We start from the raw sequence: 15189 nt of genomic DNA, 5'->3' as shown, positions 1-15189 counted from the left end.
GACCCTGCCCCCCCCTTGCACACGCCACTGCATCAAGCCAAAACCGGGGAAGAAATTAAAATGAGCAAGAATTGTCTTTAAAAAAGACAACGCCATGAAGATTATATTCATATTTACCAGGTCCAATTGGGTTGTTCAATACTATGCATGCATAAATTATGCACATATTATAGGCCGTGAACTTTATTTGTCATCAGATTTTTCCCATTGAAAATTAAAATTTAAAAAAAACCAATCACAGATTTACATGTAATCCTGGCATTTATTCCAATTATCACAATGTCAACTGAATCCCACTTCTGAATCCTGAACCACAATCACAATAATTGCCATTGGTTACTGGTAAGTCAAGTAACCAATTTGCTGGTGAACAGTTTTCAATAGCAGGATACCTCAAATCTGATAAAATTTTAATCCTACATTGGTAGTCTTTGTCTTAATGGCAACCACGACTCAGTTCAGGAAATTGCACTGGAATCAAAGGTCTTGTTTGGATATTTACAGCATTGTCATGTTGAGGTGACATACAATTCAATCAAAATTAAGGTTGGTCAGGATTTCAAAATAAGTTTTAAGTGGAATAATAAATCTAATGGATTTGTCAACATCAATTGGTGACAACATTTAGTTATTTATTTTAGGCTGCTGTAATTATATTAAGTTGGAATGTTCAATGCCTATATAATAGTCCTAGGTCAAAATGTAGCTTTGCAAATGCTTTTTTTCAATCATGTAAAAAACTGAAAGTTGAATATGCCCAACTTCAAACTGATTTTGCTTGATCACACCATATGAACTACATGTAAATGACACAACAGGAAACTATTCTAAAGAAATGAAAATGAAACTATATATCCGACATAATTAAAAATGAATCCCTGTTGCTGCACATCCCTTTTAAAGGGATTTTTATTATTATGGAACAGAAACTTTTGAACTTTATAATCAATTTTCATGTTTATTTTCTTTGAATATGAGTCTACAAAGAAAGTTCATGATGCCATTAATTAAGCATGATTAATTTGGTGTGAAAGCATTGTCACATATTCATATCAAATGCCATTTAACTTAGTCATACCTGGGGTCATACCGCGCATGCAATTGGGGCGGTTTTGACTAAACACAACCCAGTCTGAATGTAAATCATTTTGTGCATGTTTTATGTAAAGTGATGATGACTGATGATGAAAAGGATGAGTTGACCAATGATGGGGATGATTAATTATTAACCATTCACAAGTAGACGGCCTGTTTGCCTTAATAATAATATCAATATCAAGAAAGACAATATAATTTAATATAAAGCTGGGTCCGGGTGGGTCTACATAGGGGTGTTCCCCCTACCCCCCATCGAAAGGAACAAAAAGAATTATCATTTTGAGCAAATTTATTTATTTAATTAATTTTTCTTACCACTTCTGAGCTGCAATTCTGTGAAATTTACACACCAGTGAATAGGGATTTAGCAAAGTCAATGGACAGTGATTGACCTGATAGAGAATCTGTGATTTCATATTATTACTACTGTATGGGTATCACAACCAATGTCCAATGATGTGGAAAGTCAAGCTCAAGAATTTGAAATCGTATGTCAAAATTTGGTAGGTCAAAAACTTGCTGGGTTTCAGGATCTAGTCACATATTGGTTTAAAAGTCTTTCCAAAAAGAACTTATTCAGTAGAGCGATGAATAATAATCACGGTAATTATTTAGTCACTTGAACTTGAAGTTGAATATGATGAATAAGCAACCACAACAACAAAACAATTAACCCAATATATTTTTCATTCATTCATTCATATTTTATTTTCTGATATGCATGATTATACAGGTAAGGTATTCATACCTGATTTACATAGGGACCTATGGTTTCAAAGTTTTGTTTGTTTTACCAGTTACTCTGGCATGAGGGTTTAACTTTTAATGCCAGTTCATGAATAAATGTTACAAGTTTTTATTTGCTATATACTGGGGAATTCTTGGTATACATAAAGCTTGGTTTCTAGCGTTGTGATCACAAGTGAATCAGAAATCTCATTCAAGGAATATTGTGTATTTGGAATGACGTACGCTTTTACCTCACCACATAAAAAGATAGATCCTACATAAAATAGGAAAATTTGGGTTATATTTCAGAAAGTATACTATATTCAGGGAAGTGCACATTTTATCACCCTATGTATAAAATTTCCCCAACATGATCCATCCAGTTTTGTCTAATGTAGTATCCTAGTTCTAGTAGGTTGTTCACAGCTCTTCATTTGGGGAAAGAAAGTTTGTCTCAGATTCCTCAGAAACATTCTAAGGACCGCGAAGGCTCTGTGTGCTTCGTACCCCTGGCCCCCGGGCCCGACCCCCATCGAGGAACTGGAACTAGTTCTAGCTTAGCAGCCGCTTATTGCATCCATTGTAAACTGTTCAAATAGGCCTAGGCTTTAGGGCCTATGCATAGCTCTGGACAGGTGTTTCTGAGACACATATTTTGTCTGGGGTCTACACACTTAAAACTACGGGGTCAAAAATGACCCAAACGGGGTCATTTTTGACCCCAGCATAGTTATCAACTAAACACCATACCACTAACTAACCCCGGGGTCATTGCAATGACTACGTATTTGGGTCAAATAGTAACCCCATTGGGGTCAAAATATTACCACATTTCGGGGTCAAATGAAATGACCCCTTCAAAAGGGTTGCCTTATTGGGTTACTTAATGACCTCATTTCGGGGTCAAATGAAATGACCCATTTGAAAGGGTTGTTTTATAGGGTTACTCAATAACCACATTTAGGGGTTGTTTGGTTTAGTAGGCCTATGGTCATGCTGGTCCCACCAGGACATAAGTGTGTTTCTGCACAGAGAAAGCATTACATAAACAGCAAACTGCAAAATGCATCTGTGTATCACACTCACACACAGTCAGTCATCGCCTATGACAGTTCACGTATTATAAGCTTACATGATATAAGCTTAACAACTGCAGCCAAGACACCAGCCATGACAGCATGAAATTGGAATGAATCTGCGTGCATAGACAAGGGTCTATGCATCCTTGCAGTCTCACTTTTCAACTAACTTTTCATATTCCATCATGCAGACAAGCACACACGACAATCCGCTGAGCTGCACAATCAGAACAAATATGGCGCTGATGTGACCACGTGAGCGATGCACACCGTGTGTGCAAATAGTTCGAAATGCAAGTCATTATAAAGTTGACAAATTGGGTAACTTCGGTCAAAAAATGAGTTTTATTTATTAATCAACAAACATTAATTGCAGCTCATGTTTAAACTCATTTATGAATTGAGATTTTCAAAGCGGAAGATTGAAACTGATATCAATGCTTGCGACGGTATCGGCAAAATGACCACTAAGTTTTTGACCACGTTCGTCGTGGCTAAAATGACCTCGTGAATGTGGTCAAATTAAAACAGTACAACCCCCTTGAAGGGTCAAAACAACCCCAAACGTGGTCAATTCAAAATGACCACGGAAAATATAACCCCGTAGTTTTTAGTGTGTAGTCAAACAGAGGGTTAAAATCAGTGTCATGACATCATGAAGTGATGGAGTACTCTAAAGCATGTTAAAGATTGCCTGGTTATTTACAGTCTATTATCCTGTCAACTCAAGCGCCTTTTATCATGTTTATGAATGACAGGAGGTAATCATTGGTGTCAAACCTTTTGAAGCTTCATTTTCACAATTTCACTACAAAAGTACCTCAATTCAAGCTACATATGACATTAAGGCCATGAATCATACTAGACCTCAAAAAAGAGGATGTCCCTGGCCTACTAGTTTGAGTGGTAATAACCTTGAGCACAATTATCGGTATTTAAAAAGCAAATTTTGCTAGTTGCAAACTTGTGTATAAATAAGAAATCGGAATGATCAAGATATAAATGATTGCCTGAAATTTGGTGTGATTTGAAAGGTGCAGATTCAAAGAATATGAAAATACATGGCGTAATATACTAGTATTCCACTCACCTTAAGTGAGTGGTGGAATGTTCCAATGATCTTAAGTATTAGTTCCATTTAACCTGATGTGAGCGGTGGAACATTCCACTCAGCTGAAATACCGTAATTGGTGAAAGTTTCACTCACCTAAAGAGACTAGTGGTGGAGCGTTCCACTCAGGTGCGTGCATAAGCGGGGTGCCCATGGGTGCCCCACTTTTTTGCACTTTTCTGTATTTTTTGGCTCTTTTTTGCAGCTTCACATAACTTTGGCACCCCACTCTATCTCACCTTTAAGTAAGTGGTGCTCAGCCTGTGTCATCCATTGGTAAAGAACTAGCAGTCAGCACTGGCCATCTTCTCAATAATTTGGAGAGCATTATGAGTTGTTGATATTATGCATAATATCCATTTAGACAGTAAAATGCTGCTGTAACTTTTCAAAACACACTTAATTTTTTTCAATCATTAATTTCTCAATCAATCATTCCAATTTCTGTTTACTATGTGCGGTAACAACACTGCAGCTAACAAATTTCTCCATATGCTCATAAATGTGACCAGATCTGATCCAATCAGACTGAAGTCAGCAATAATGAAACTGAAATATAGGCAAAAAGTGAGGAGAAAAACAATATTAAGCATAAGAAAATGGTCATAAAGTGTGTCCACTTTGAAGTACGAAGTAAGGTATGCACATTTTGCGTAAGCGTACTGTGCATCGCGTATTAAGACGCTCATGCATTTGTGTGTGGCTAGCAGTGTCTTAATTCCTTTTGACATTATGGCCTGCCAAAACTGCGTAATTTACTGCGTACTTTACTTTGTACTTCAAAGTGGCCAAACTTTTAAAGGTTCATAACTTTGCAACCAAGTATTCAAGAGACCTGGGGATTCAACATCAGTAACTGTATGCACTGAGCAAGTTAGTAATGGTGGTAGTAACTCAAACTTAAACATTTCCGACTTTGGCCGGAGTGGATCAGATTTGGGTCACATAGATGTTACTGTTGTTAGTAAGGCCTATATTGTGCTCAAAAGTTTGACCACTGAAATTAGGGGGACCTTTTTATCCTACTCGGTATTTGAATGCCCCTATGAACTAATATTCAGTTGTGCAATGTATGCCTGCATGTTTTTTGTAGGTTAAACGTCTACAATTTTGAATGGAAACATTTCTTCTTGGGTCTATATGTTTAATCATATATGGCCTAATGCATCAGAAGAAAAACATACCTGTTGATTTTCCCACCCACGTTTTAGGAAAGTTATGGGATAAAGGCAATGAAAGTAAAAGTTGAAAGCGTGCAGAGTTGACATTGCAGTGATCTAGTTGTGTGTGTGGGGAATCTAAAAAGAATCATGCATGTGAACATCATTATCATGATAACTTGGGAAATGAGCGAGTGATATTGCTATTCATTGTAATTATTGTGTAATTATTGAAATGCTAGTAATCGTAATACTACTACCATGTTTGACTATGCCATTTTTCACCCTGATGTGGCCGTGATATCAGTGCACATTTCATTGTGTACAGTGTTCGCTCAAAGTGCTGGCATACACTTGCACACGCCTAAAGATGTCGCATAGGTTATGATTGTTCTTATAACTGAATATCATATGGAAAAGGATGTTTTTTGGTGCATCACAAAATTAGTGAAAAGGGGACTGGTGTACCTTTGGAAGAAATCTTGAGATCCGAGCTTGAGATGTGTTTCTGTTAATTCTCAAAATCCATGCAAAAATGGTGTAGTTCAGCCAGAAACCCAGCAAAACTCATTTTGAATATGCCCTGTATATCTGAGAAATCTTGGCCCATCATACACAGACTGATTGTATTAAATATCCAAAAGCTCAAAAACTGCTGACTCAGTATTTATTTTTACAGAAATATATTGAACCAGTTCTTAATCCTATAAATATCCATTATCATCAGTTTATGTGTGTTACTAACTAAGAAGTTTGAATTGAACATATTTATATAAACCTTTTTGGCTTTTATAGTACCATGTCTTTATACTATGGATAAACCATCAGGTACATTTTGTACAGGACCTGTTCATTTTACCATGATTGCTACTCAAATAATGCAGGGCAGTGACCTTTAGCTGAAGCATGGCTGAAGGCAATGTAATAGCTTTCAACAAGCTCCATCACATTTTACTTGTCACAGTCAAGTTGAAGTGGGTTGTTTTGCTGAAAAGGTGTCAAATTATAAGGAATTTCTCAGTGTCAAGATCATGATCTTTGAAGATCATGAATTTGATTTTGAGTGTGTACATGCAGTTCAGGTCATCAAGTAGAGGAAAGGGGGTTTCTTTGGCATGCTTAAAATAGTGGAAAGGCAAGTACAGGAATGTGCAGCAGAAATGCAAATGGGGTGCAGCTTTTCCAGTAAAATTTTGAACATCACAGCAAAATTTGACAGTGAATTTACTTAAATTTGAACAGAAATGAAGCAAAAGCAAACGCTCTGATCACATTCACCAGACCCTGAGACTGCCCCTCGCATCTGATCATGAAATATTTAGGGACTGCGTCAGAGCATAACTATGACATAATTCCAATGTAGTGATTAGGGTACAAACCACTGCACTGATGCACTGTGCACAAACCCGTCACCACAAGTCCTGAGACTCCCCTCCCCTCTGATCGTGAAATATTTAGTAACCGCTGTCTGCTGACAGCTCAGAGAGGGTAGGTCATGGTTTTCACATTTTTTTAAGATAACAACTTTATTGAGGACTCCTATGACAAGGCTCAGAACACAGAATGCTCAGAAGCTGTGCTATGTAAGGTATCATTTTGTGGATTTCAAGACTACATGTATAGGCAGAAAGACATTTGAACTAATTTTCTATTATTTTGTTTTTATCTTTTGCAGTGTACTTGTGGGAGCACCTACAGCCAACTCTTATTTTCAGGACGGGATGGTGGAAAGACCAGGCGTATTATTTCTATGTAATGTTGCACCAGTCTCTTGTTTTGAAGTTCTATTAGATGATTCAGGTAAGTGGCAAAGATTTGAAACCAATTTGGTCATTCCCAAAAGCCTTTGCAAATTTAACACAGACCACAGACGAGAAAGAAAACAGACCGTGTGCAATCAGTCAAAGTGCATCACCCGATAATGAGGGCCGATTGTTCCATTAATGCGACAGGCGAGACTGCTACGCAATTACCGCATATTTTAACGGTCAATCGCGAAAGCACGCAATGCTCTATCGTGTATACATGAAGGCACGCAGCGCTGGCATGATTGTTAAACATGGCACAATCAAACAATCATACAATACACGGGGACTTTGACTGGTTGCACACGGTCTGTTTCTTTCTCTTCTGTGGCCCAGACATGCTTTGCAAAGGATTCTGGGAATTCGCACCCTACATGCTGCAGACCATGACCTGTTTGGTCCTTAGATGGGGACTGATTGGAATTGCACCCTATATGCTGAAACCATGACCAGTTTGGGTCCTTAGCACGGCCCTGCAAGGTGCTAACACTTCAAAGTGTTCATAGTTCTGATCGCTAGGGTTCAAATCCCCGCACAGGCATGGAATCCTACGTAATATGTATCATGTTCGCTTCCATCTAGCGATCAATAACCTGAATAACCATTGTATAATTCAATTCAATGCACAAGCTCATACACATGTGGTTCTTTGATGTCAATCGCATACAATATAACCCGTGATCAATAATGAACGTTGGTCAAAAGACGAGCTTACTGAAGTGAAAAATTATGTACATGCAGATTCATCATTTATGCACATTGCCTTGAAAATCATAAAAAGCAACTGCTTGATCAACCCAAATTATTTTATTAGCGTTATTTCTAAACCAAATTTCAAAACCACAAAGTGTTTTACCTGACTTTTGACCCAGAAATGTATGAATTTGATGAGAAATTGTGATGAAAAATAACATTTTACAAGTCGGATTCAGAAAGAGAAAATCTCATTACACACGTTAATTACATCACAATCCAAACATAGATGGTTAAGTTCATGGAGAATGTTACAAACTGTTGTATGTTTTGCCATATTGTTTTTCTATAGGGAATAATGTTTTATCGTTAAAATCGGACATGAAAACCTACCAAAAACACAACAAAAACGTGCATCGCTATTTGTATGCATGAAACAAATTATAAGAATTGTACAGAAGTGACCTAACACTTATGAAGGCTGTATCTTGAAAAAGCATGGTCTGATGCTAGAATCTTGGCAAGGACACTCTGGTGAAATAAAGAAAATATATGTGATTGATTTTGTGTGACTTTTGAGCGTTAAATGTTTCAAAATTTAAAAATGAACAAAATGTGAGTAACTATGATGTCATCAACATGACAATAATATTCATGATAAAAAATTATTGCTCCATAAAAAAGAAATGGTTAACAAATGGTTTGGATACATCGCACGACCTTATAGTAACTGTATCTAGAAATTTGTGCAAGTTACTTGTCAATTTTCGCAAGAAATTAGCTTTTTCTACGGTTACTGCCCAGCTCATTAACGCGATATGGGATATTCTTTACCTCGAGTTTACTGCCCTCTGTTGACGACAGGGCTTCGAACTCTTATCAAGGCGATCTAAGAAGTGCAGGGCCGTGTTAGATGGGGACTGATTGAATAAGTTATATCAACATTCAAAATGTTTCTAATGCATTATGGGACGGTTTTGGCAAATTTTGGCACAGCTGAACTCTGACCTATGAAAAAGTGTTTGAAATGTTTTCTCCTTGTTTTTTGCCAAATATTTCACTTCAAAAATACTTTATAATGACAATTTTAATGACTTAATCTTCACTTTTAGGCAATTTATAAACAATTTTATTTATTTGTTTACACCTTCGCTGGGATCACTGAATAGACCTTTAAGAAGTTGATTTAAAGACCAGTGACTGTGTAAGAAACACTTCAGGGCAAGCATGGTTAGGGACAATCAAGTTGCTAACAAATTCTATTACTACTACTGACAGTACTGTAGACCCCAGTGGCAGTATTCACAGTAAGGGTGACAAAGTGGGTTGTCCTGTGCACAACTGGCAGTCTTTATTTACATGTCCATAAGTCTGATAAATATCATTAGATTTAGAAATACATTGAGTATTTCATTTCAAAAAATAAATTTTGGCATTTGGTACAAAAACGTGCATGGTACTTCCCTCATTTTGACAAATCAGAGGGACTGTAGGTGATATGTTTGATCTTTGAGTGTAATATTTGGGGTTGACTCTTTGGTAACAGTGGTATCAAAAAAGGGGTGTTAAGTCCCCAATTCATGCTGAACCCATTGTCCTGGTAGTCATTGACACTGGTGCATCAACCTGATTTGTGGAAAAACATCAAAAGTAGTGCCCAGATGCATGATATACTACACAATGCATGGTGGGTCTTGGTACTTTAAGTGAAAAAAAAGTGGAAATTTTTGTAATTTTGGGTGTTTGTTTACTTGGGTGGGGGGGGCAACAGGGGGGAAGAGTTCTGACTGACTGGTGCCGCCACTGTACAGGGTGATTTAAAATGAACTGTACCCAGATTCAAAAATTAAAATAAAATACTTACCGACATTTAAATAATTTGTGTTTGTAAGCTGTGACAGGATAGTATGTTTCCTATTATTGGTGAAAAAATCATGTCTTTACCTTACATGGTTTTGAAGAAAAGTACATTTTTATAAAACACACCAATTTTGTTATTGCGGTAGAGAACACGGATAAACTTAGTTCCATGTGTTGGTCTAAAAATGGGATGATAAATTGAAAATGCGATATCTTCTGACTAAAACCACTTATTATCAAAATTCAAAATTTCTACTACAGAACACTTATCACTGTTTTCTATGATAGTTTTTTGGCTCTTAGCGGAGCTAGTGAGCCTTAGTCATTGTAGTCAGTGAGGACTGTATTTTTGCTACAAATTTTGGCCACTTGCGTTCTTGCTTTTTATGCTAAGGTTTCTTTTGTTAATGATATTTGGCTTTGAAATTACATTCCAAGGTTTGCTTAGTTATTTAGCAATCGATTGCACTCCTTTAGAAGTGAATTTGGGGGGGGAAATTACTTATTTTGAAGTGAGAAAAGTCAAAAGTCGTCATGAGAAACAAGTCATTTCTATCGTTTTGCTTGGTTCCCTGTATGCGCTAGAGATTATTTTGGTCTGAGTAATTTAAGTTGTGAGATCATGGCGGAATTGACGGATTGCACTATTTTTCTTTGGGAAAGTGACCTTTTATCATGAATGTTGGCGGTGATCTCACATGGATAGAAACGTGATTGGATGATTCCTTTGTCCAGATTGTTTATTGAGTTCTCGGGAGTTTTGTTACCATGGGACAACACTTCAAAATATTTAGAGACCAGCGGCGTAGTAATTTAATTAAATGAACGCTAAATAACCAGGGTTGCCAAAAAAATTCAGCCCGAATCGCAGGTCAAATAATCGAAAAAGTCGCCCAATTTTTTCTTTACCCTTTGTATTCTATGGGGCAGGAAATTGTCCCGTGGAAAATCTTCAAAAGTCGCCTAATTGGGTTACCAAATCGCGGGTTTGACAACCCTGAAAACAACGTCTCGACAGCGAAGGTCACATCTGGCTATTCATTATCATTGTTTGTCTGGCACGCTTTCTACAGCGTGGGTTGGGCACTCTGCGACGCTCTTCCGATCTCTAGTTCGCCGGTGACAGGGTGGGTTTCTAAAAAGCGTGTGAGCAATATATAATTATAAAGCGTAGGGGTAACGCTACCAATTGAAAAAAAAATATAATAAAGTAATTTGATGATCTGTTGAAAAACATTCATATTTTCTTCATAAATCTGGAAAGAAAATGTCAAAAATTAATTTGCTGATGTTTTCAATTCATACGACGTCACCTGTAGTAGAATCGACGCTACCGTGAGTTTTATGAATGAATATAATTTTCAGTCTCTACATCAGCCGCTTTGGCCGCTTCGCTCACACTAGAAGTGGAGCGATCCGAACCACAGCGGCCGTGTAGAGAGTATAGACTGACGTATTCATGTATTCAGGATCTCACAGGTATCTCAGCCTTTTGCCCATTTGCCCATGTGTTACTTTATGATAAACAATCTAAAGTCGTATCTTTTCGATGCAGTTGCAGTGATGCAGTTTTGCCAACATTTAATATGTCGCAAATGTTTCAGATGAATAAGAAAATCATGAGTGTTTGATAGATGAGGATAAATTCTGCATCAATTCGGATTCTGAAATGGATTGATGGCGCAGATAATGATAAAATGGACCCGGAAGTGACTGTATGAAACGCCGATGTTCAGTCTTCCGAATTTGATAAAGTAATGCTGTAAACAATCTAAAGTCGTATCTTTTCGACAGATGATTGCAGTTTTGCCAATATTATGTCGCAAATGTTTCAGATGAATAAGAAAATCATGAGTGTTTGATAGATGAGGATAAATTCTGCATCAATTTGGATTCTGAAATGGATTGATGGCGCAGATAGTGATAAAATGGACCCGGAAGTGACTGTATACAACGGCGATAGCGCCGATGTTCCGTCTTCCGAATTTGATAAAGTAATGCTGTAAGCTGTGGTCACAAACACTGCATAAGGGTGGGGGTTCAATTTTTGATAAAAAGGGTGTCTGTCTAAAAAGTGTGGGGAAATATAAATGGAGGGGTTTGACCCCTGACAAACGTTCGAAATTTGTAGCTGCTACAACTGATCATCACTATTTAATTCACTAGAATCTGTTTGTTTGTCTGTGTCTGCCTCTTCTCTCAGAGACTAGTGTAGTAGTAGCTCGTTCACGTAGTGATTCCGTTGTCCCACTGGCCTACAAAACTTAGATTGCATGGCGATCGAGTGTTATCGTCAGAGCACTAGCATAGGGAAGCATGTTCCTCAAACTTGGTGGGTGGATGCATCTTTAGTACAACAAGTCACACATACAATATTTTCTCATTCGAATTTTATCCTTTCTGGGTATGACTGATTTTGTTACCGTAAAATTTGTGTCAATTCCCGATATCACATAATAGTAGGCCTACCGTACACTATAAATGCACCACATTTTGTAGGCTCCAATTGCTGATTACATAAATGAGAACAACTGGTAACCAGCGGCACTGTGCAGTACCGGTCTGTTATTCAATTGCGTTGTGTGTGGGTTATGTGTATTTTATGTGTAAAATGCCTATGCGGCTTGTGCGGTGATCCACCCAAAAACAAAATCATCGTATAGATCCCTGGTACTAGGTGCATCTTGACCCCAGCATAAGTTTGTATTGGTTAGTGGGTCAAGGTCACCTGAGGTCATCCAGGGTCATCTGAGGTCAAATTTGCAAAAACTGTTGTAGGGGCATGAAACCGTGGGTACAGTCAACATTTGGAGTCAAATTTCGGGAAGGTCATCCGGGGTCACCCAGGGGTCATCTGAGGTCAAATTACTAAAAACTCGTATGGGCATGAAACTTGGTGGGTACAGTCAACATTTAAAGTCAAATTTTGGGAAGATACTAAAATTGTCGTATGGGCATGAAACTAGGTGGGTACAGTCAACATTTGGAGTCAAATTTTGGGAAGGTCATTTTGAGGTCATCCGGGGTCACCTGAGGTCAAATTACTAAACTGTCGTATGGACATGAAACTTGGTGGGTACAGTCAACATTTGGAATCAACATTTTGGGAAGGTCATTTTGGGGTCACCCAGGGGTCATCTGAGGTCATATTACTAAAAACTGTTGTATGAACATGAAACTGGATACAGTCAACATTTGGAGCCAAATTTTGTGGGGTCGCATGTTCCTCGAACTTGGTGGGTGCATCTTGACCCCAGGCAGAACAAGTTTGTATTGGTTAGTGGGTCAAGGTCACCTGAGGTCATCCAGGGTCATCTGAGGTCAAATTAGCAAAAACTGTCATATGGGCATGAAACTTGGTGGGTACAGTCAACATTTGGAGTCAAATTTTTGGAAGGTCATTTCAGGGTCAACCGGTGTCACCCAGGGGTCATCTGAGGTAAAATTGCTAAAAATGTTGTATGGGCATTGGTGGGCACGGCCAACATTTGGAGCCTAATTTTGTAGGGTCGCACAGAACAAGTTTGTATTGGATAGTGGGTCACGGTCACCAGAGGTCATCCAGGGGTCATCTGAAGTCAAATTAGCAAAAACTGTCGTATGGGCATGAAACTTGGTGGGTACAGTCAACATTTAGAACCAAATTTTTGGAAGCTCATTTCGGTGTTAGCCAGGGGTCACCTGAGGTCAAATTACTAAAAACTGTCGTATGGGCATGAAACGTGGTGGGTACAGTCAACATTTGAAGTCAAATTTTAGAAGGTCATTTCGGGGTCATCTGAGGTCACCATTTAGAGCAAAAATTTTTGGGAGGTCATTTAAAAGGGGTCGTCTGAGGTCAATTTAGATGAATTCTAATAGTTGCCAAGGCTTTCTATAGTTGTTGAAAGCTTCAAATACTAAAAAAAGGGGATTTTAAAATTTTGCAGAACAAATTATTCTTGCTGGTTCTATAGTAATTTGCACAATAATGAATTATTTTCAGATTTTGCAACTAATAGTAATGCGGCAAAAAATAATAATGCGGAGGAGGAAGATTGACCACCGCATCGAGTTTCAAGGACCGTATTGAATATTTGTGGGGAATTTTTTTCAAACTGAAGGTTAAAAAATTGACCGACCTACCAACCTGTTGCGCATTCGACTCCAAGAACAATTGCTTTCCCACAAAAAAAGCGTAGAGCCACAGCGCCATTGGTGCTCTTGTTGATATGTACAATCTCCGTGAATATATATAAAAAATGGGTAAAGTTGGGTACAGTTCATTTTAAATCACCCTGTATGTACATCATTTAATTTTTCATAATGACCTTGTTGACCATTGCAGGTAACACAGATCCAGATATTCCTGGATACAAGCATATCAAAGACAATGCATGGATAGGGGTTTCTGTGACAAGGCAACCATCAAGCGGATCTCGAGACATATTATCAGATGTTACCGTAAGATATTCAAAATGGTTTTTTTTGTTTTGTTTTTTTCAATTGAGGTGGGTAGCTAGCTAGCCTGGATATATGGAGGGGCAAGATCGAGTGCAGTTATTGGGAGGTTTGTCACGATGTGTAGGGATGTTACCAAAGTTGTTTGGAACTCGCAGAGCAGTAAAATCATGTGAAATGAGCATTCACTGGCTGGTTTGAGGTTAACCCAAGGAGTTTTGAGTAATTTTTCAGAGAATGATCAAAGGGAGCGGGAAGTTTGATAAGTACAAAGCAGAGATGACAAGCATGGTGGAAAAGTGCCATCAAAGTGGCAAAAAGCCAGAACAGCAAGTTCAAATTGGATGTGCAATTCGACGGGCAGCCAGTGAAGCTCGGTGAGGATTGGTGTAAAATATGCCCATGCTTTCTTTTCTTAACAATGAGATGGGCAGCACAATTTTGAATTAGTTGGAGACAGTTGAGTTGATCAGCAGTGATACCTGCAAAGAAATCACAGAAAAGGGCTCATTTAACATGAATTTCAATTCTTTTGCCCCAATGTGAGTTAACTGTTCAAGGCATGAAAATTAAACTGCTTTAATTATTTTTTTGTTTATTTCTGCAGGTGTGTGGTCACAGATATGCAAATGACGAATATGTGCAGTACTCCATCACTCCTGATGACAACACCACCTTTGATGCTAATGATAGGTTCCCTAATGGAATCTGTTATACATTAGCGACAAAAAATAGTGGATTGGTAGATTCAACTATAACTATACCATGTGGCGAATGTAAGAATAATATTGATTGATTGATTGATTGATTGATTGATTTATTGATGCAATTAATTTAATGCTTGATTGGTCAATTTAGGATGCACAAGTTTTCTGTTTGTTGGGTATTAAAGGGGGGATCGTGATCCACAGCCTCATCCCCCACTTTACTCAAAAATAATGTTTATGTGCAAAACATTTCTTGCAGATTCATTAGCTTGGCAAAAGTATCGTCAAATTTATATTTTATGTTCTGTTAACAGAACGAAATTACAACACAGTGGCTAATATAGAGCAGTTAAATACACATAATCATGCGTAACTCGCAAACGCAAACTCTGAATCAACTGAAATTTTTGAAATATCCTTTTTTTGTTGATATTTACTGCGACATTTCATAAAAAGAGAAATATAGATATTTATAGGGTGATTTCAAGTATAGCTGCCTGAGTGACA

General features: G+C 37.9%; 1 protein-coding gene across 1 annotated transcript in view; it reads left to right on the top strand.

Moving 5' to 3' along the window:
• The window catches only part of LOC140158628 (integrin alpha-9-like), a 105225-nt gene that overhangs the window by 41522 nt on the left and 48514 nt on the right, over positions 1 to 15189 (top strand). The window contains exons 2-4 of the mRNA XM_072181790.1: positions 6853 to 6977; positions 13863 to 13978; positions 14583 to 14751. Of these exons, the coding sequence (XP_072037891.1) occupies positions 6853 to 6977; positions 13863 to 13978; positions 14583 to 14751 (410 nt within the window). The remainder of the gene's footprint in view (positions 1 to 6852; positions 6978 to 13862; positions 13979 to 14582; positions 14752 to 15189) is intronic.

Source organism: Amphiura filiformis, chromosome 8 (assembly GCF_039555335.1).
Source record: "Amphiura filiformis chromosome 8, Afil_fr2py, whole genome shotgun sequence".
Lineage (NCBI taxonomy): Eukaryota > Metazoa > Echinodermata > Ophiuroidea > Amphilepidida > Amphiuridae > Amphiura > Amphiura filiformis.
This window is presented reverse-complemented; position numbering and strand designations above follow the sequence as displayed.